General features: G+C 39.8%; 1 protein-coding gene across 1 annotated transcript in view; it reads left to right on the top strand.

The window, feature by feature from the left end:
• IGF1R (insulin like growth factor 1 receptor) overlaps positions 1–22,160 on the top strand; it is a 1,987,642-nt gene that overhangs the window by 1,621,001 nt on the left and 344,481 nt on the right. Inside the window, exon 13 of the mRNA XM_044078384.1 lies at positions 13,467–13,626. Coding sequence (XP_043934319.1) covers positions 13,467–13,626 — 160 coding nt within the window. The remainder of the gene's footprint in view (positions 1–13,466; positions 13,627–22,160) is intronic.

Genomic DNA, 22,160 nt, shown 5'->3' with positions numbered 1-22,160 from the left:
CCTATACTCTTCACATGCACACTTCTTGCACACATTACATCTTACCAAATTACCTTTATACCCCCACCAAACAACTTCCACTGCACAACTATAGTCACCACCCCTCATGTCACACCATCACACTACTCATACACCTCTCACAACAAATACACCCCAGTGCACAACCCACTTAAGCTATCACCTCCACCACGCAAACAAAAAACATCCCTAATGCCTTACAAACTATCCCTCAACCTAATTTATCTATTACCCACTTCACCCAAACAAAAAGCTACCCCAAATCTTAAACTAATTCTGTCGTTATTAAAACTAACACCCTCAGCCTTAATAATACTTGCCCACAGCAGGGGCATCCACCCAAACCCTGGACCCCACAACTCTTCCAGTGATAGTCAGCCTAACAACCTCACCCACCCTCAAATTACATCCAGTAAACCAACTGACCTCCTTATCTTAAGCCTGAATATCAGACGTATAACCAGTAAAATCCATGAACTCCATGCTACCATAGACCTATACTCCAATGATATTATCATTCTAACAGAAACCTGGCTCAAACCTCACATTATCAGTGAGCAAATTCTCCTTTCAGGCTACAATATCCTAAGACAACATTGGTTGCACAAAAAAGAGGGTGGTATAGCTGTAATGTATAAACAGAATCTTAATATTCATATCCTAAACTTAGCCCCCCTAATTGACAAAGAAGAAATAATCTACACCAACCTAAAAGTAAACCAAGACAAGACCATTAACATAATAGGATGCTACTTCCCACCTGGAAACAATATCCCTCCACTAGAAAACCTCCACAGCTGGGTAAATCATCACCTTCCACAAGAAACCATAATATTAGGTGATTTTAATATAGACTGGCTGTCCTGTTCTAACCACCAGCCAGCCCACCATCTAAGTCTTCATGTTTTTTCCAACTTATCCAGATACCCACCAGAATAAATAAGAATTCCAACAAGCATTCTACTCTTGACTGGATACTAGCCACAAGAGCCCCCAATCATGCACAGCTGACTGCTTACCAGATAGCCTCAGTGATCATACCCCAACTTTCCTACTCAAAAACACATATATCTGGCTAAACCCATTACCTATCAGCGGGTACATAATAAAGTAAACTTTAACCCTGACAACTTCATCTCAGCCCTAAAAAACTGCAACTGGACTTCACTAAAATACCTCAACCTTGATGATGCTGTCTAGTTTTTCAATACCACCTTCCTTAAAGTCCTAAACACCCATGCTCCCACAAGATTTACTAGAGTTAAAGCCCAGTCCTCCCCATGGCTACAAGAAGCCACTAGATCAGAAATTAAAATCTGAGATAGAGCCTGGAATCACTGGCGCAAGACAAAAAGCCCTTCTGATAGACAGAAATTCTGTGAATTATGTAACAAAGTCAAAAATTAATAAAACAGGACAAAATCCTATATTACCAGTCTAACCTGAACTCCACCCAAAACAACCCTAAACAATTCTGGTCAACCATCAACTCCATCCTCCACCCAGGGAAAAGTAGGAACCCCTCCACCAAACAAAACAAACTCCTCTGAAAACATTGCCACCTCTTTCCACACTCACTTCACACAATCTGTTCTATCACTAGCAAAACAAAACAACCCCTCTCCCCTACCCCCTCCAACTACACCTAGTAACCTGCCCACTGCATTCACTTTCTCTCCTATCCCTACCTCCATCATAAAAAAAACTCTTATCGAAACTAAAGCCCACAAAACTAGCAGCTGACAACCTCCTAACCGAGTACCTTAAAATTGCAGCTGAATCCCTAGCCTACCCAGTTACAATCCTGATTAACCAATCTTTATCTGAAAGCTATGTCCCTTCACAATGGAAAATATCCCACATTATCCCCCTCCACAAAGTTGGACCTTCCACAGAATTCACCAACTACTGGCCCATAGCAATTCTGTCTCCTCTATCAAAAATACTTGAGAGATGCGTTCACTCTCAGGTTCTAGGCTACCTCCTTGCCAACAACCTCCTATCTAACACACAGCATGGTTTCCAACCATACCACAGTACAACCACTTGCCTTACTTGCTTTCACTAATACACTCCAACATAAAAACAAAGGTTATTTTAGCTCTGCAACTTTCCTAGATCTATCTAAAGCATTGGACATGGTCTGTCATAAACAACTCACCACTGTCCTCAATACTCTATCCTTCTCTCAGTCTGTCACAAACTGGTTCCAGAGCTACCTGACCACCATCAGTCTGTTGGTTGATCTATCTCTCCCCCCCCAACTCCCTGTCTCAATAGGTGTTCCCCAAGGATCCATTCTTGGACCCTTACTCTTCTCCATATTCACTAATAATCTAGCCTCTGCTACCAAACAAGTCACTCTCGTACAGTACGCAGATGACTCCACCATCATCTGCTCAGCCCACTCCCTACCTGAACTTTAAAAGACCACACAGGAAGTCTTTTCCTCAGTTGAAACTTGGCTTTCAGATGCGCAGTTAATACTTAACCCAAGCAAAACAAAACTCCTCATCTTCCAACCCACCAAACACAATCTAAACACCCAACAATTTAATATTAAAGTCAATGACAACACCATTATCCCCCCAACAGACCACACCAAACTGCTTGGAGTTGAAATTGACAATAACCTTGAGTTTGACATCCACATCTCGTTAACCATAAAAAAGTACACAATAAACTAGGAGCTTTATACAGAAATAAGCAATTCCTCACCAAAACAGCCAAGATTTCATTTGCAAATAGCCACCTTATCTCCACCCTACTCTATGCCTCTCCAATATTTACCAACCTAAGGCAAAGTGAGTTAGGTAAACTCGAAGCTTGCTACAACAAAATAGCAAAGTTTGCCACTGGCACAAACTACCATAGCCACCACTGCACCTCACTTACTGAACTAGGTTGGGTAGAACTCCCTCACCTCCTTCAATGGTACCAACTCTCACTCACCCACAAACTACTAAATCATCCTCTAAAAGTCCCCTCCCTCCAAAATCTACTGCAACCCTATAATACCAAAAGACCACTACGCTCCAGCAACAAAAATCAATTACAGGTAACTAAAACCAGGAACTCTGCTGGAGAAGCTCTCTTCTCCTACTCCATAGCAAAATTATGGAATACCCTTCCTCACACTATGTCTGTGTCATCACAGACTAACTTCAAAGCTGCTCTAAAATCTCATCTAGAAGAGCACTAGACATGCCCCTGTAACAAACCTCTCTAATCCGTTTCTTCCACCCCTCTAACTAACTCGGATTGCAGCCAAATACATTGCTTGTAAACCTATATCTCAGCTGTAATCTTAGCCACTGTTATTTAAGGGTAATAGCTGCTAGTTCAGCTATTAAAATACTTTAGTCTTTATGGCACCAGTGATATAAGTGTTCTACCATTTAACTAAATAAATTAATTTTGAACTCTGTTTACTGCTATTGTTAAACAAAACCTACCTATATTTCTTGTAGCTTGTAATTAATTGTTGCTTTTCTCCCCGGGCCTCTGCTGAAAAAGGACCTGTGTCCAGTCAGATTTTCCCGGTCAACAAATGTAAATAAATAAGTAATATTAGAGGTGATGCCTAGCAATGCTCAGAGATAATATATAACAGTAACACTTACCTCGTGAAGACATAGCCAACATATTGCAGAGAAATTCAACTCTAACTTTAGTCACCTGTCTTCCCCTAACTTTCTCCGACTTATTAGCACACTCACACCAACCCTGTGATCACCTTAGAGTAATGCCAAAAACACTAGCTCCATGGATTCTGATATGTCAAGCTGCTTTCTTTTCACTGCCATCCACTGCCTGGTAGACTATCTACTAATCCTATTCAACTTCAGACTCTCCACTAGGTTCAAGACAGAAGAATGGAAAACTGCAGTAGCCACCCCACTCCATAAGGGGTATCCATTACTGATCTAGGAAACTGTAGACCTACAAGCCTCACTAGCCTTATCTGCAAAGCAATAGAATATATAATCATGGACCTTATAACAAAGGACAATTGGTTTGTATTTGTTAAAGGCAAGTCCTACCTCCTCAAGCTGGCGGGCTTCTTTGAACAAGTCACTAATGCATTAGAGTCTGGCAAACTGGTTCACACTGCCTACATGGACTTGGCCAAGACCTTTGATACCTTTCCATATTTTGGCATTATTAATAAGCTAATTAAACTAGATGAAAAATCCTGTGTTATCACTGGATAGTAAACTGGTTAACTGGCAAAAATCTAGTCTGTTAGTGTGTGAGGCATACTCTTGTTTGAAAAGAACAGTTACCAGTGGTGTCCCCCTTGGTTCATTACTAGGATCATTCTTTGGTATTTACTTCTGTGATGTCAAGGTGGACATCAGAAGTCTATGGCTGACCAAGTCTGCAGTTGACTGTAAACTTGGAGGTATCACAAACTCCCCATCTGATTAATCTATATTCTTCAGGAGGAACCAGCATGCACCAGTTAGTGGTGCCTGGACCACAACCTAAAACTGGGCACCCATGCACCTGTCACATAGGTGATACCTCCTTGAATGTCATCTCATTCATTAGTAACCTGGGCACTTTTACTGACAACAAACAATCCTTTGATCACCATGTGTTGTTAGGAAATAGTTTTACTTAGACAAACTAATCACCAGCACTATTTCTTCCAGCTCTGTGGAGGTTATCACTCTCTACTGCTTCATTATCTGGACTGTAATGGTCCATTTGGTATGTTCTTGTTTATGCATATGACCCAGCTTGAGAGACCACAACATTTCTGCACTCGGATAGTCAAGGGCATGACTCCTTTGATCTACCCAGACCACGTTAAAACCCTGTCACTCTTCTCTTTCGTATAACCTCTTGCAAGGTTAACTCTCTTTACCCAACAGAGTCTTGAATGATCCTGTCCTATGCAACCTCCTGCACATGAGCAAAATTCATAACACCCTAAATACCAAGGGATCTTAAATTCCATCAAAATGTAAATGGTGTCTGCTGGTGAGATAGCTGTTTATCTCAGAGAATCACACTTGTATGCATAAAACTTGATTTGGATATAAAGCAAAGTAACTGCCTTACCATTAAGTACAAGCCGGACAAATATATGAACAATTATAAATATGCCCTGGGTCTGTCCCTTCAAACCCTCATTGAAAAGGGGTCAAAATAGGTGTAAATTGGGGTATTGTGTGTAGGCTACTGATTGTCCTCTGGATCAGCAACCTAGTATTAACCTGTAACACAAATTCCTTTCTGAAACATTATGTGATCTGAGTAAGAAAAGCAATTGCAGGACCATCATTCTGCTCTGTTTTGACAGGGAAGCAAGTAGAAATGAAAGCAAAAGCTGTACGTTGAACAACAGCTAGAGTATAGAATGTAGAAAAAAAAATCTCTGGGATAATGTTAACTACTTTGGAGGGAGGGTGGGGTGTTCCTTTAACCTAAAGTCACGGGCAGATATGTAGTAGCTTTGGAATTGAATCTGGCTACAGCAATTTCATTACTGTATTCTCTACGCTCATTTTTTTACCAATGTCCTTCTTGGGCTTAATGTCAGCTGTGTGTGTCATTTTCCAAACTGCGCCGTAGGAGTAAACATGGTGTGCTCCTACTGTTACAGGTGTCATACTTGGTGTTAATTGCCACTGTCATAATTTAGAAATAACTGCATAATTGCTGCAGTTAGTAACTAATGTGAAAGTTGGTTCAAGCCAGGCTCAAACTTGACAGTAAGATTGGCTCTGGATGGTGATCTGACTAGGCAAAGAGCCAGGACCAAGCCAAGATGTTTCTTTTCTCTTGCTGCCTTCAGACTGCACCTACAGGCTTCAAGTGCTCTTGGTTATGTCCAGTCTGTGATACTCCCATTTTATTGGCTGAACTTTCAGTGGGGGATTTGCCATTAAGTTGCTGCCCTCCTCTTGTTCAACTTTTTTTAGCTTCATATTAGACCTGCGGGTTCTGACTGTTCTGTGTTACGTCCAGGCTGGAAACTGTAAATAAGGAAGCACTAATAGTTATAGTCAGTTCTGTGGTACATAGTGCTGTTAGGAAAACAGTTTAAACAGATTGTCTGCTGCTGAAAATTCCTACTTTCCTGATCCTTTGCGATAACATTGTGGAGCTTAATCTTTTAAAAGACCTGTAGTCTGTTCTCTGAGGAGTTCCTTGCTAGCCAGTGGGAGAAGTTTCTGTTTGTTTGAAGAGCACATGGAATAGCCTGAGGATGGATGACCCTTAGCTAAGCTTCGTGGAGTCAGTAGACTGGTACCATATGTTGTTTTTTTGCTTTTGCTTGAAATGTGAAGGACAGTGTTCCTTTTAGCTTTCTGGAGGACAGGACATCCAACTACAGTAAGTAGCATTTATTTAAAACAAAAGCTTGTAACTTGTTTTAATATTAGGGAGAACGGTAAATAAGCTGCAGGCTGAACTGTAATTTATTTAAATGCCAGTGGATGGACTGGTAACCCACAGTCATACCTTTCAACAGAGGCACCTGAAGCTGTTGAAGGCTAGGGAGGCAGAGGGTGATAGGGGCATTTAGTGATCTAAAAGGGCAATGTTTTAAAACTGTTTACTACCACAACATAGGTTCACTTGAAGGACATTTTAAGCTTAGCCAATTTCCCTTTTGGTGCTTGAATTTACATTTCCTGATTGGTCTTAAGTTATCCCATGGCTGATAATTGTACATTAGTCCTAGTAAGAATAACTGTAATCATACCATAAATAATTTGAGAAGACTCATGTAAGGGATATAGCATTTATGGGCTGCCTCTATATCTATTAGTGGCATGAGGGGCAATCCTGGAGTACATTTTGTATTCCCCATCCTTAGATCCAAGTTGCATTTGAATATAGACAGGGATGAGCTTTGTTTTACTTGAATGGATTGTCTGTTCTGGAACAGTGGTAGTTTCTGTGATATATATCCATCTCTCCACAACATTCAGTTTAGATACCTGGACTGAGTATTTCTGATGCCATTTAACTTGCTGATGTTCAGTATGTCCATCACTTTTAGGTTGGATGATGCCTTGTATGCCAGACTTTGGTCACCTCTAAGCACTCTGTAGGATACTGAGTATAGTGATAAATATTTGAGATGGTCCATGCACGAACTGTTGTTTAGGACTTGTATATTTTTAGTAAGGTATCTCTGTGGGTATTCCAGTTGTTGCATGGGTCTGGACAGATACATGCCAGAGTGGGCATTATACAATGATTGACCTAATGAGGGCTTTTTAAAGGGGAACAGTAACATCTCTAGAGCTAGTCACAATCAGTTTGGTTATAAGCTGTGCAGTATAGAAAGACTTTGACTCTGGGCACATGTTTTTCAAAAGTTAGGTCACTGTACACAAAAATTTCCAAATGCCAAATGACTGGGGTCAGTTCTCAGTGGGTATTGTCATTTTGGCAGTTCCCTGGAGTAAATGACTTCCCAAAGGATACAGTAATGTATTTTTTGGAGTTTAGTGTCAATTCATGATTCTGGTACCAGTTATTGTTTGGGACAAAGCTTCCTGCATGATGGTTAAGTCATTTGGGGATTCAGTAACTGCTCCTAGCTTGCAGTCATCTAAAACTTAGTCAGCCAAAGCCGTTTGGTTATTTCCTTTTACTTTTGAGATGCATATGTCAAACAGAAAAAGTTTCAGCACCGAACCCTGGGGGACTCCATTGGTGACTAGTCTCTTTCTAGAGGTAACTTCCCCTATTTTGATCTCCTGGATCCTGTGAGCAAGCTGGCAATCCAGCTAATGATGCAAGTCTTTGCTCCTAGATTATTCATCTTTTGTACTACACCTGAGTAGGGGATTGTGTCAAAAGGCTTGGCCAGGTCAAGGTAATGTGGTGTGAATTGGTTTCCTTTCATTCATTGCTTTGGTGACAAGAATAAAGCTTAAAATTTGCGCATGATTTTGAGCCTTTCACACTTTTCCCCTCGATTCTTGCCATAAGAGGTTGAGAGATCAAAGCATATGTTTGACTCTCCCTAATTTTGTCTCACATTTTTATTTTTAGTCTGTTCCTCGTGTGATTTTCTGGAAAAGTTATGAGGTTTGCAAACCTTAAATAATGATAGACGCTTGAATTTCGGACTTCATATCCTTCAGAAAATGCAGGCTAATGCAAAAACTGATAATTAAGTGCTTTCGTCTAAAATGAGTGTCAGACTTCTTCAGAATAAAATTACAAAGAAATCACTGACTTCAAATGCACAATTCTCCCCTCTCATTGGTCAGACACTCACATAGGGACACTCCCTTAATGAGCTCTTAATCAAAACTCGGTTATTTAAAACCAAGATTATATAAAACTATATAATAGCATAAAAAAGGTAAAATATGAAATACAAAAAACAAGTAATAAATTATAAAAATACACAGATTTTAACTTTAGCAAAGGTCCCACAGACATTCTGTCATTAAGACCAGGTGGTTCACAGGCATTGGTTTTAGTCTGCCACTTCAACTCTCGATACTCCAGGAAATAATCAGTGGGTCCCACTCGAAGGCCCAAATCAACATGGTCAATCGCACAGAACATAAACTTGAGTGGAATAGTGGAATAGATTGTAATATGTCTATAAAGGGCATTATTCTCATTTTTATGCTCTGTATCATGCATGTGCTAATGAATCCTTTATCTGAAAGCCCTCTTGGTCTTTCCCACATAAACACTGTCACAGGACTGGCACAGAGCCACATTTACCACACCCTTGGAGTAGCAGTAGTATTTTTTTAGATGTTTTAATAAAACCAAAATTCTTGATTTTAATTTTCTCCTTATTAACTGTAAATGGGCATCTCCCACATTTAAAACCCCCACCTTTTGTTGGCATAACAGTTTTTCTCCAACAGCCCCTTAAAAGAAATGTCCTTTTTGTAAACAGTCTTGTTGTCCAGTAGACCGGCAACTGTGAGATCCATTCTAAAAATTCTCCAATATTTCATAATAATCACTTTAATATCACAGAAGTCTATATTAAAGGGCAAAATGAGAGCTTTATGAAATCCATCACTTGCACTGGTGGCCGCCCTGTGAGTACCATCAATTTCCAAGTACAGCAATGACCTAAATACCCTGTCAGTCCTTTTTCTCTTAACCTCACTAGCTATGTTGCCCACAAATGAGTCTGGGTAACCTCCTCGCTTTAACATGCCTGTCAAAACCCTACATTCCTCTAATATATCATCACTACCCGACACCATTCTGGCTAGCCTAAAAAACTGCCCCTTTACTAGGGCTCTTTTTTGATGTATAGGAAGCCAGCTAAAGAAATGCAAAAGAGAGTTGGAGTATGTGGATTTCCTGTACAAATGTGAGGTGAATTTTTTTTTATCATAGTTTTTCTTAATAGTCACATCCAAGTAATTAAGTTTCTTTATCATTAGACATGGTGAACTTCAGAAAAGATGTAGTCTCATGAATATATTGAAAAAAACTCTAATCTATCGACACCTCCTTTCCAAAACAACACTATGTCGTCCAGGTAATGGCCATATAAGGCCCAGCAATCATTGAATGGTGAATTAAAAACAAAAAGGTCTTCCCAATGTGCCAAAACTATATTGGCAAAAACAGGTGCGCAACAGGTGCCCATGGCCGCCCCCCCCACAATCTTTGTCTGAACAACTGGCCATCAAAAGTCAAGACGTTGTTTTCCAACACTAGTTCCATACAGGTTCTTATTGACAATATAGTATTGTGTCCCATAGTAGTGTTACTACATAAAAACGCATAGAACCATTCTATTCTTTGATCATGGGATATGACAGAGAAAAGATCACAAATATCAATGGTTACCATTAGCAGATTATCATTGTATATGTCCCTGCTGATCTTAACTCAGGAATCCTTATAAAGGGTGGCCCGTTGGTTAAGTACATGTTTGACTTTCAAATCAATAAACTTAGCAATTACAAAAGTCTTGGATGTATTAGATTTAAATCAGGGATGTCAGATCTCCCATCCACAATATTTGATTCTATCTGTAATAGGAGGGTCTCTGTCTCCACCCTCTCCTGCCCCTCCCTCTCTGTTGATCTTGGTATGATGCCTGTCCATGGTTCCAATTCCCCTGTCCCCCACCCCATTGGTTTATTATTCGTTATTCTCTTCGAAGGAGGTGAGCCTGAAGAGGCATCTTGTTGAGAAATGTTAAAATTATCATTCACTTCAGCATCCTGAGGCCTTTCTAGTCTGTCTTAAAACTGGCTTTATTGTCCCATAGGGGGGTCGAGGTAGGCCTTCCCATTGTCATAATCAAGTTTGTCCCTGGATAACTTTCTATCCTTCCTATTTTTTAATGCATTTAAGTTATTGTCGAGATCATGAAAAATACAATTGTCTCTAAATTTTTATTCAAACAGCAAATCATTCTTAATACTAACATCAAGTTTACAAACTAGCGAAAAGGAACAACCAACCAATCAAAATTCGAATAAGCCACTGAAACAAACTGAACTACGTCTCCAGGAATAAAATATATGTTTAATTAAGCAAATGCACTTGAAATTCACTGCTTTTCGTCTCTTCTGATAGTGACACTTCATCAGATAAAAAAATGCAGAAATAAGTCATGTTTAAATAGTGCAAATGCACAAAATGCAAGTATTCAGTTGATTAAATAAATAACTCACAATAAAACCCCTCCCCCAGCTTAAATTCATACTACTACTAGTGTAAAAATACTACTAAATAATTATATATATATATATATATATATATATATATATATATATATATACATACATATATACTTAAGAAGTGTTACAAAATATATACACTCAATACATATGTGAATATAAAAAAAAATATATATATATATATATATATATATATATATATATATATATATATAAACATTATTGATGTAAATTCTGCCAATAGGTCTACAAGTTTCCTAGCCTATCTAAGTAAACTTTTTAATTTTAAAATACATAAAATAGATATTAAGTCATTTAAGTCTGGATAATGGCAAGCATCCAGGCGAAGTTGCCAAAGCAACTCTAATCTTTCAAGTAACACACCAGATGGACCACCCCCTGAAGTCTGTCAATTACATAAAGCTCTAATTTTGCCCTTTAATATAGACTTCTATGATATTGAAGAGATTATGAAATATTGGATAAGTTTTAGAATGGATCCCACAGTTGTCGGTCTATTGGGCAACAAGCCAGCTATTGTTTACAAAAAGGACATTTCTTTTAAGGGGCTGTTGGAGAAAAACTCTGTTATGCCAACAAAAGGTGGGTGTTTTAAATGTGGGAGATGCCCACAGTGCCCATTTTTAGTTAATAAAGAGAAATTAAAATCAAGAATTTTGGTTTTATTAAACCATCTAAAAATACTATTGCTACTCCAAGGGTCTGGTACATGTATCTGTGTGCCAGTCCTGTGACTATTTTTATGTGGGGAAGACCAAGAGGGCTTTCAGACAAAGGATTTATCAGCACATGTATGATATAGGGCATAAAAATGAGAATAACGCCCTTTATAGACATATTAAAATCTGTTCCACTCTCAAGGTTATGTTCTGTGCTATTGACCATGTTGATTTGGGCCCTAGAGTGGGACCCCCACTGATGATTTCCTGAAGTATCAAGAGTTGACGTGACAGATTAAAACCAATGCCTGTGAATCACCTGGTCTTAATGACAGAATGTCTGTGGGACCTTTGCTAAAGTTAAAATCTGTGTATTTTTTATAATTTATTGCTTGTTTTTTGTATTTCCTTTTTTACATATTTTTATGGTGTTGTATGGTTTTATATAGTCTTGGTTTTAAATAACTGAGTTTTGTTTAAGAGCTCATTAAGGGAGTGTCCTTATGTGAGTGTTTGACCAATGAGAGGGGAGAGTTGTGTATTTGAAGTCAGTGATTTCTTTGTAATTTTATTCTGAAGAAGTCTGACATTTATTTTAGACGAAAGTGCTTAATAAATATCTGTGGAGTGATACCTGTGCTGAATTGTTTTCTGCATCATTTTCCTGGTTTTCTTGATTTTGTGCTGTCCTTTTTGGTAGATTTTACACTGACATGTATTTTTTGAAGGGTATGAAATTTAATTATTAGAAATTCTGGACAGTAAGGAGGTAATTTATGCAGTTAATGGCAGATGGGGTGCAGAGACTGGCAAGCTGATGGATGAGCTCTCTGTTATTTTTTGTAAAGCAGTAGTGTAGCTTTCAACCTGTAGCTCCAGAATCGAGAACAGATGCTTAAATAATTAGACAAGAGAGAGCACATTTTAAATTGTTCGTTCATTTAACTTGAGAAGCTGACAGAATAACAGAGTGCGAATTAGCATGCATTTTCTGAAGTGATAAAGTTCTGTAACTTTAATTATTGTTAGTATTTTTTGTATGTAATTCACCTTTTCTCCCCAATTCACCAGTTTTAGGTGGGATAGTGGAAAATTATGAACCAAAATCAGGAAGGAAAACCTTGAAAGTTGTGATACTTGAGAGGTTTAAGCAGTAAGATGTTTTAATGTAAATGTATGCTGTGTCCTGTGTCAGTGGCAGTAGAAGTAAAGATGTCAGCAAGCTGCAAGTAGAGCTTTCTAAATCTCTTCCCTCTGGGATCAGGGACAAATGCAGAAATAATCAGGGACACTTTAAATATTAATACTATTAACTTAAGATGCTGACAGACTATGAACATGCCTTTTGCTGAAGAAGTTTTCAAACATGCCTCTTTCTATAGTAAAAGTATAGCCTGTTTTGTGAAGTGTGTGAGAAAAAATAAGTATTTGTCAGGCAGTGTTTGTAGGTATGGTGCATTACAATTTTTTCCCCATTTCATTAACTGCTTCAGCTCAGCTCTTTAAAGGCTCTAGTAACTGAGCTAGAAATTACACTGGTCTCTGATACGGCTCTTTGAAAATCTCAGGCTTGCCGCCTGTACTTGATAGTAAATGATTAATGTCACTGTGATTTTGGAAACCTGTAAGAGGCATAAGAAAACAGTTTTGTATTCAGAACAAAGTTATCTTAGAATTAAGTAAACATTAACCAAGAGTTTGATGTAATCTAGAAGTTTTAGACTTCCCAACCAAGATGTTTAAGGGGAACCACAGTTATTAATGAGCTGACTTGAAAATGTATTTAAAGGTGGTGTTAAGGGTGCTGAATGTGCAAATGGATGGAATGGGAAGGATTTTTTCTTTTATACAATAATAAGTAGATACGTTTTTTTTTTCTATTTTAATCAGAACTTTTAAGTTAGGTGTAAAAGTAGTACTTTGTACCATTAATAAAGTGATTTAAGGCAGTTTTGAGGTCTGGATTGCTGGAAGACAAACTTGGCCTATAGTAAAGTCCATTTAGTTAATTCTTAATGCTCTCACAGTGTGTCAGTATGTACAATGGACATTGGTCTTTTTATAATGATCAGTCTGCAGTGGTACATTGTTTGTAATGTGCTTTTTTTTTCTTTAGGAAAGAAATGAGTGTGTCCCCAGACAAGATTATGCAGTCCATGGTGGAGCAAGGCTGACTCGCCTTGATCCTGGAAACTATTCGGCTCGTGTTCAGGCCATCTCATTAGCGGGAAATGGATCTTGGACAGAGCCAGTGTTCTTCTATGTGCAAGCTAAACGTAAGACAGATTCCACTTCAACATTTACTGTAAACTTTTTTGTGTAATGCTAAAAGTGTTATATGTTCTGTTTGGGTGTTTTTTTGTGTGTGGCTTTGTGCACTGTTTTACTTCTTTTACTTAAGTAAGAAAAGTCGTATTTGTGGAAAAATTGGAAGAATCTCCAAGTTGTAAATTTTGGTAATATTTATTGCTCCATAATACAATGTTTAGGCTTCCTAGTGGAGAGTCTCTTAAGAAATAGCATTTTTCCATTAACTTCCACTAAGGCATACTTGATGGATTTCATGAGCAGTCTGGGAAATTTGACTCGCTTGAACGACACATTGAGTTGCACATTATGCAGACATGGGCTTTAGGAGGATGGATACAGGTGTACAAGATTGCCTGCTGTTCTTCACAGTATCCACTAAACTGTCTTATCCAGCCTGAAGTTATCCCAAGTTAATGCAAGTGGGAGGAGGAACTCTGAATAGAAAGATGTGATTTATTCACACTAGCTAACTTGGAGAACATTAGAGAAGTTATATTGTTTAGAGCTTTGGGTTTTAAAGACAATGGAAAAGTGTTTGTAAAGCTCAACACTGAAATCTCTGCATCTTATTAACACTTGATATACCACAAATTACTCCCTCTTAGCACATGTATATTCCATCATCCTGTATGTTTGGAAGACAAATCTAGTCTGTAGTTTTCTTCTTGTAAGGTCTGTTTTTTTAGTTCTGTTACAGCTATATATGGTCTGCTTGTAAACAAAAAAAAATGCAGAATGTTTGTCATTCACCTACTGGTGATGTTTCAAAGTCCATTGATGTAATTTGTTGTTGCTTAGCTTGAAGCATTTGTAGCATGACTTGGCTGTGAAAAAAAACATGAAATTTGATTGCCGATATGACTCTCCATCCTTGTATAGCACTCCCATTAATTTGCAGCATGCTGTATGAAACTTTACTTTCTACCTGTGCTCCCTTCCATCACTGCTTTCTTTTTCTATGTGTCACTTGATGTTCATCATATTGATCACTGCTGGAGTAGCCTTGGCTGTATATATGGGTTATATCCTGCCAAGGATGTAATGGCCAACTATTGCTAGAATAGTCTGAATTAAACCCTGAGCCAGACCCAGTAAACTATTCTTGCCTAAGGAAGTTTGAGTAGTTGACACATGCTTATTTTTGTTTGTTTTTGAAAGTAAAAATGGACCTAACCATGTTACTAATAGCAGCAGCAGCTTTCCCAGGAATGGGCACGGCATTTGACAGAACAGGGGAAACTTCCCTGTTCCCTCTCCCAGGACTGACAAGAGTAGCTGTCCCTTGACCACTGTGGGGAGTCTAACAGCCATAGAGGACATGGCTAACCCCTAGTTCATAGTGGATATACGTGTACTGCACCAGAGGGATCCAGGGAAAAAGATGAGTGGTATGAGGTACAACACTTGGCCACAGCGGTCACCCACCTGTGGCTGAGGCAAACCACTAGCCTGTTATGTTGGCAAAGGCTGTTTGCTTAAGGTTTTCTATTTGTGACTGAAAGAAGGACCAACTGTGGGACTAGTTGTCTGTTCCATGGTCAAGCCAAAAATGGTGCTTCTTTCCTGGGGCAGATGAGCAGTAAATGGTGGTAAAAAGTACTAGTCTTTAAAAGGTACTTTTAAAGTAAAACAAACACAATTTCTCCACAGGAAAAAAATGTTTTTTGGTTACTTTACACAACTTTTAAACTGACAGAAAAAAGAGTGATCTGGTTTAAAAGTATGGTAGTCTCTTGGCAGTCCATTACACAACTCCTAGCTTTAAAGTAACTTTCCTGAAGAAGACCGTGATAAAGCACAAACACTATTTAAGAAAATGGAAGTTTTTCCTCCCAGCACTAAGCCAATTGTCGATCCTCGAAAGCCTTGAAGGAGTGGACTCTTTAGTGGCAGTAAAACTGTGAAAGTCCTGGCACTCAAACTTGTGTTTTAGTCAGCTCAGCTTGAGCTGCCTGACAGTTTGGACATGTGGAAGGTGCCCTGAAACTTTAAAAGCTGTCCAGCTGTTATAACCCTGGCAGGATATAACCCACATAGCTAATTCTGCAGCAGCAGCAGTGATCATTCAAACATCTACTGTGTTATGGTAAGTTTACTTAAACAGTTGTATTTTCTTTTTTCTATTTTTATTTTGCACACCCTTTGATGGAAGATGCCTGTCAGAATGTACTGCATTCTGTTGGAAGAAACGTGATTTAATTATTTTAGTCCACTCTTTACTTTGCAATATTGCCTTTTTAGTGAATCTGCTTTCTTCTTAGAAAGCATTCAGCTGTGTTGTCTTGTGTGAAGTACTCTTAAGTACTAAGAATATTTTCAGCCTCCACCTTTCTGTGCTGACAAGAATTTATTAACAGAGGCTTGCAGTTTTTTGATGTAGGGAGGATAACTGAGCTATTTTGACGTCTCCTAGCTTACTGAGCATCATAGTTGGATCCCAGCACTCAGTTGAGTTTTGCCATTGTTTGCAGGACCGTCTCTTCTCTTAAGAGATGATATCAGATATCTGGTTTCGGACCCACTCATCAGCTGTGCAGTTTGCTTCTTGGAATTTTGTTAGTTACAAAAATGTTCGTAAAAAAAGTAAATTCTCCAAAGTTGGGTAGATGGACTTTGTAGCGGGTCTATAGAATCCTTCACCTTGTAAACCCCCCCACCCCCACCCCACCAGCCAAGATGCATTTAGGGTGTGACTACATAGAAGTATATGTGTGAGACCCAACATAAGCTATGGTTAGAGAGTAAATGGTCAAATCATATATTTATCAATATAGTTATATCTCTCTTTGTATGTGTGTGTGTGTATATTTATATATATATATATATATATATATATATATATATATATATATTTATATATAGAGAGAGGTATAATTTGTACATAATATATACACGCACACATTTATTAAAGATCTAGGAACAGTGTTAGATAACATTTTAACATTGACCTTTGTGTATATACCAAATAAAATTCTGTAGCCCATGTGATTTCCAAAGAGATTGTTTACTGCTTTATACCTTGCTGATTTGACACATTGTGCTCTGGAGCCCACAGTTAAGCCACTTGGCACCACGAGTCTATGCCTGGAGCATTCTCCTGGGGGGAGCTAACATAAGGTCAGGGAACCTAACATGAAAAGATGAATAAAAATAGTAAAAAAGTGACGTACATTACACGATGCCTTCCCTGTTTGTGGAGTAACCTTCCTCTTACTGTTAAAATAAGGCAGTCATTGCTTTAAAAAAAAAGTGCATACTCACTGGTTTTTCAATCATAGTGCACTAAGCCATGCTGCACCCACAGTTAACAAATGACCATGTCAAGGCGGTAACAAGCACATGTATAGTGGGAAAGAAAAATGTATAAACTGTAGGCAGGATACATGTAGAGAAGTGCAGCTATTCTTTTGTTTAAATCTTCTCTGTTTTTCAATTGATGTTATAGCAGTTAAGGTTCCATGGATACAGTTTCACGTGAGTGCGCTGAAGTAGGACCAGCATAAGGACAAGTTGGTTGTCCTTATTGTTTGGAGTATGCCAAAGGGTATATGTTTTGGGAAAAATGTTTTGAGCTTTTATTATGAAATAATGGAAATATACTCAAGATTTCAGAACTTTACTCACAGAACAACTATTAAAAATAAATGGTCACTGGTAATAAACTGTGCAAGGGTACAGTACAAACAAAACAAGACCAAAAAACCCAGCACAAGAACATGACAAATAGGAATAATATGAATCAACTGAAGCACTAAAACAAAAAACTTGCGATAAAAAAGAACTTTAATGACAACTAGGAGAAATGGTGAGCTCTTTCGCAATAAAAGATCGTTTCTTCAGACCATACTGAAGAAGCAGTCTTTGATTGCAAAGCGCTTACTGTTTCTCTTAGTTGTCATTAAAGCTGTTTTTTATTGCAAGTCTTTTGTTTTAGTGCTTCATTTGGTTCGTATTATTCATATTCTGTTGCGTTCTTGTGCTGGGTTTTTTGGTCTTATAGAACAACTAGCTGAAACTAGTTAATCTGATATCATTTTCATATTTCCTCAGCCTGTGGGTTTGGATCCAAACCGCAGATTTGACTTGGCTGCTTTTTTTTTTATAGCTTAGGATCCGTCTCTCAAGCTCCTCCCTTACTCATATTGCCCCTGTCCTCCAAATTACCTCAGATCTCATTTGCCACACTTCTAGCAAGTTGAGATTTCCTCTCTTGTAGCTCATTGTGGGTTGTGAGTGATTTCATACTAACTTTAATACCCTTTCCTGGCACTTATTTGTAGTCTCTCACCCTTTCTTACCCTTTTACAATCTTTATTATTTTCGGGTTTCTCCGTTTAGGCAATTAGCACCTGTTATACCTTTGGGTATATCTCTTCCTGCAATTGCCTGTAGTTTTCCTTCCTTCTTTCATGTATTCCTTGTCTACTAAATAAAAAAAAAAAAAAAAAAAAAAAAAAAAGAGAGAGAGAGCTTCTTCATCTCTTTGAAAATTGTTTTTGTTAGTCATGGCTGATAAACCAGACAAAAAAAAATGCACTTCCTGTGAGCCGAGTATTCCTCAGTCTGATGCCCACAGGTAGTGTGATGTTCTTCATCTCACATTGCTGCAGTCCTTACACTTGGGTAGTCCGCTGTCCTCGGTCGGCCCGAATATCAAAGTATAAGGCTGACGTCAGTCAAGGCGCATTTGACTGACATCAGGACGTCAGGGTACAAATGCGCATGACCGACGTCATATCCTCAGTCTTTTTTGCCGCATGGTCCGATGCAGAAGCAGCGTTGCAAGTGCCGTTCGGCGTTCTGAAATTTTTCTAATTCGGAGTTTCAGACCGAGTCAAAGTTGGCTAAGTACCCCGTTGGGGAATATTTTAGTTTTTCTTGCCTCAGTGGTTTACCGGATGTCAGAAAAAGTGAATAACTGTATTTCTTGTGGGAAACAGATACCGCATAGAGATTATCATACTTTGTGTATTCCTTGTTTAGGGCCTGAGCACGACGTTGTTGGGTGTCGCTCTTGTGCTAGATTCAATAAGCGCACTATTAAGAGAAGGTTAGATTGTGCCAGGTTAGTCTTCGGGAAGCGGTGCAATTATAAAATGCCGTCAGATGCTCCGCCCGCTTCTTCAAGAAGCGCAAGGACAAAGCAGCTAAGCCTAGGCTAGAAGAGCCGTCCGTACCGGACGCCGGTTCTTTAGAGGTGTCGGTGGAGCCGGTGGTTCCGCCGGTGGTTTCTCTGGAGTCCCAGGGAGAGACTTTGTTATTGCAGGATGTGGCCTCTCAGGAGGCAGGTCAGGCTGAAGGGGCTTCTCAGGTTACTGTACTCCCCTCCCTTCCTAGGGTGGTTAGGCCCTCTCCTTCTGTTCCCAAGGCTTCTCCCAGAGGCAGGCCAGGTTTAGCTTCAGTTGGTGTCACCCCTAGTTCTTCAGGATCTGTGCCCAAGAAGCATATGCTTAAAATGGCAGAAGATTTGATTACTTTGATTAGAGGTTCTTTGCCCCCTCCTGATAAGAGACCTAGGGTGGAACCTGAGCTAGGAAGTTTTGAGCAGGCTTCGGATGTTTCAGAGTCTTCGGCTGAAGACCTGCAGGAGTATTCTCCTTATTCTGATTCTGATGTGGATGATTCTACTCCTTCTGCTTCTCCTCCTGAGGATTTTTCTTTTTCAGAGACTCTTCATTCCATGAGGGAGCATTTTAAGTGGGAAGGTCAGGACTTCTCTGATTCCAGGAAAAGGCTTAGGGAATTTTTGTTTTTACCCCAGCATAGGCCTTTGGCTATACCTCCTGTTCTGGATGTTGTGGAAGATGTGTTTGCAGAGGCTTCTCTTAATCCTGATTCTTTGCCTCCTGCTCCTGTTAAACCGGATAGGTATTACAGGGTGCCTGAAGCTCATAAGTATCTTTTTAAGAGTCCTAGGGCTGACCCAGAAACTGTTAGTCAGGGGCCTAAGGGTGTTAAGGCTTCTGTTGTCAAGAATCCGGTTCCTCCAGATAAAGAGGCCAGGGCTTTGGATAGATGGGGAAAGAAAGTTTATACTTCTTCCACCCTAGCTATGAGGGCTTTGAATTGCCAGTTTCACATGTTGAAATACCAAAACTATCTACTTTCTCAATTGAAGTCTAAGGTAGATGCTCTGGCGGAAGGTATTGAGTGTAAAGAGTTACAAGATTTAGTACATGTTTCTGAACAGGTGGGTAAGCATTCTTTGCAATGTGGTTTTGATGCTGTACAGGCCTCGTCTAGGGTGGCTGCCACTGGGTCAGTTCTTCGCAGGCACGCCTGGCTGAGGGATCAGAATTTATCTGACCATGTTAAGACAAGGATTTTAGATGCTCCTTTACAATCTGATGTGTTGTTTGGTTCTCCTGTTGAGGCAGTCTTAAAGAAAATGGAAGACAAGGCTAAGTCTATGCAGACTGTTAAAGATTTTTTGCAGGTTCAGCCTCCGAAGTTTAGTAGAAATTGGCCTACCAAGGGGTGGACGTATCCTTCTTATGATTCCCAGTCTAGGGGTAGATCTAGACGTGGTAGGGGCAGAGCTCAGGGCTCTTTCAGGCCTAGAACAGGTCACCTGCACAGTCTTCGGGTGAGGGCAGGGGTCAGTCCTTTCGTAAACAGACCCAATGACCTACCTTTTCAGCTGCCAGAGCCTTCTCGTCTGGCAGCACCTTTGGGAGGAAGGTTGGCACTTTTCAAGGAAAATTGGAGTTTAATTACCCAAGACAGATGGGTATTGGCTATCATACACCACGGTTACAGGTTTTATTTCCATACCTTGCCTCCTTTCAAAGGCATGCCAGACGTTCCTCCTCAGCAAAGAATAGAGGCTCACAAACAAATTTCTCTGTTACTTCAAATAGGGGCCATACAGCTGGTCCCTATGCCAGAAGTGGGCCTAGGATTTTATTCTCGCCTGTTCCTAGTACCAAAGAAAGGGAACACGTGGAGACCAATTTTGGATTTATCTATCCTCAACACTTATCTGGACATTCCCAAGTTCAAAATGTTGATGTTACAACAGCTTTTACCTCTGCTGGGCAAAGATCATTGGATGGTAACTTTGGATCTCAAGGAGGCTTACCTTCATGTTCCTATCAGACTGAGTTGCAGGAAGTATCTGCGTTTTCGGGCTGGGACTTCTCATTATCAGTTCTCTGCATTGCCCTTTGGCTTATCTACTGCGCCCAGAGTGTTCACGAAAGTTCTGGCTCCAGTGATAGCTTTCCTCAGGCTAAAAGGAATACAGATCTATCCTTATTTGGACGATTGCCTGATTCTGGCTCAAGGAAGGGACGAGCTTCTTCATCATTTGGAATATGTGATAGCAGTGCTAAGATGCCTGGGGTATTCTGTGAACGAAATAAAGTCCAGTCTAGTACCCTCTCAGGACGTGCTTGGGTGTAAGACTGAATACAGCATCCCAGATGGCCTTTTTGACCCCGGACAAACAAAAGAATCTTTCCCTTTACTTTCATCAATTGTCTCATCAGTCCAGGCTGACTGCAAGGACAGTCCTTCAAGCCTTGGGGTTCATGGCATCTTGTATTCTGGTGCTTCCCAATGCCAAACTGCATATGAGGAAGCTACAATGGTATCTCAAAAATGTATGGACACAGCACTGCCAGGATCTGGACACTGTCATTCAAATAATACCTTGCATTCAAAAGGAATTGTTGTGGTGGGCTCAGGAATGTCACCTAAACAAGGGACTCTCTGTGACCCGGCCAGAGGCGAGTCAGATTCTAACGACAGATGCCTCAGACAAAGCTTGGGGAGCTCATCTGAATGGAAAGTGGATACAAGACAAGTGGCCTGCCAGACTACAACATCTACATATCAACTTGAAGGAGATGTTAGCAGTCCAGTTTGCATTAATAGCTTTCAAGGATTTACTTCTTCCAGGGCAGGTGTTGATTCTAACAGACAACACAACTGTCATGTGGTACATCAACAAGCAAGGGGAACACATTCTTATCCTCTATGCAGGCAAGCAATGATTTTGTGGGAGACTGCTCTCAGTTTACAGCTAAATCTTCAGGCAAGGTTTCTGCCGGAGCACAGAACTCCTTAGCAGATGTGTTGAGCAGGCGAATTATGGATCCTCACGAGTGGAAATTGGATCCTCATGTATTTCAGAAATTGACAGTGTCATGGGGAACTCCAGACATAGATCTGTTCGCTTCTCCACTAAACCACCAGCTGCCAAAGTTTTGCACGAAAAGGTTTCATCCCACAGCTTGGAAAGTGGATGCTCTTTCTTTCAATTGGAGCAATCTTCATGTGTATGCCTTTCCACCTCTGCCTCTCCTCCCAAAGGTACTACTAAAGGCCAGACAGGACAAGCCAAGGATGATTTTGATAGCTCTAGATTGGCCTCGACAGCATTGGTACCCATTACTGCGAAGTCTGGTACGGGAGCCTCCATGGCCTTTGCCTTCGATTCCACACCTTTTGTCTCAGGAGGACAGTCATTTGCTCAATGTCAAGCTTCACTCTCTTC

The sequence above is a fragment of the Protopterus annectens genome, chromosome 7.part0 (assembly GCF_019279795.1).
Source record: "Protopterus annectens isolate FY-2018-M chromosome 7.part0, PAN1.0, whole genome shotgun sequence".
Lineage (NCBI taxonomy): Eukaryota > Metazoa > Chordata > Ceratodontiformes > Protopteridae > Protopterus > Protopterus annectens.
Note: the sequence above shows the minus strand (reverse complement) of the source record. Positions and strands in the feature narration are given on the sequence as shown.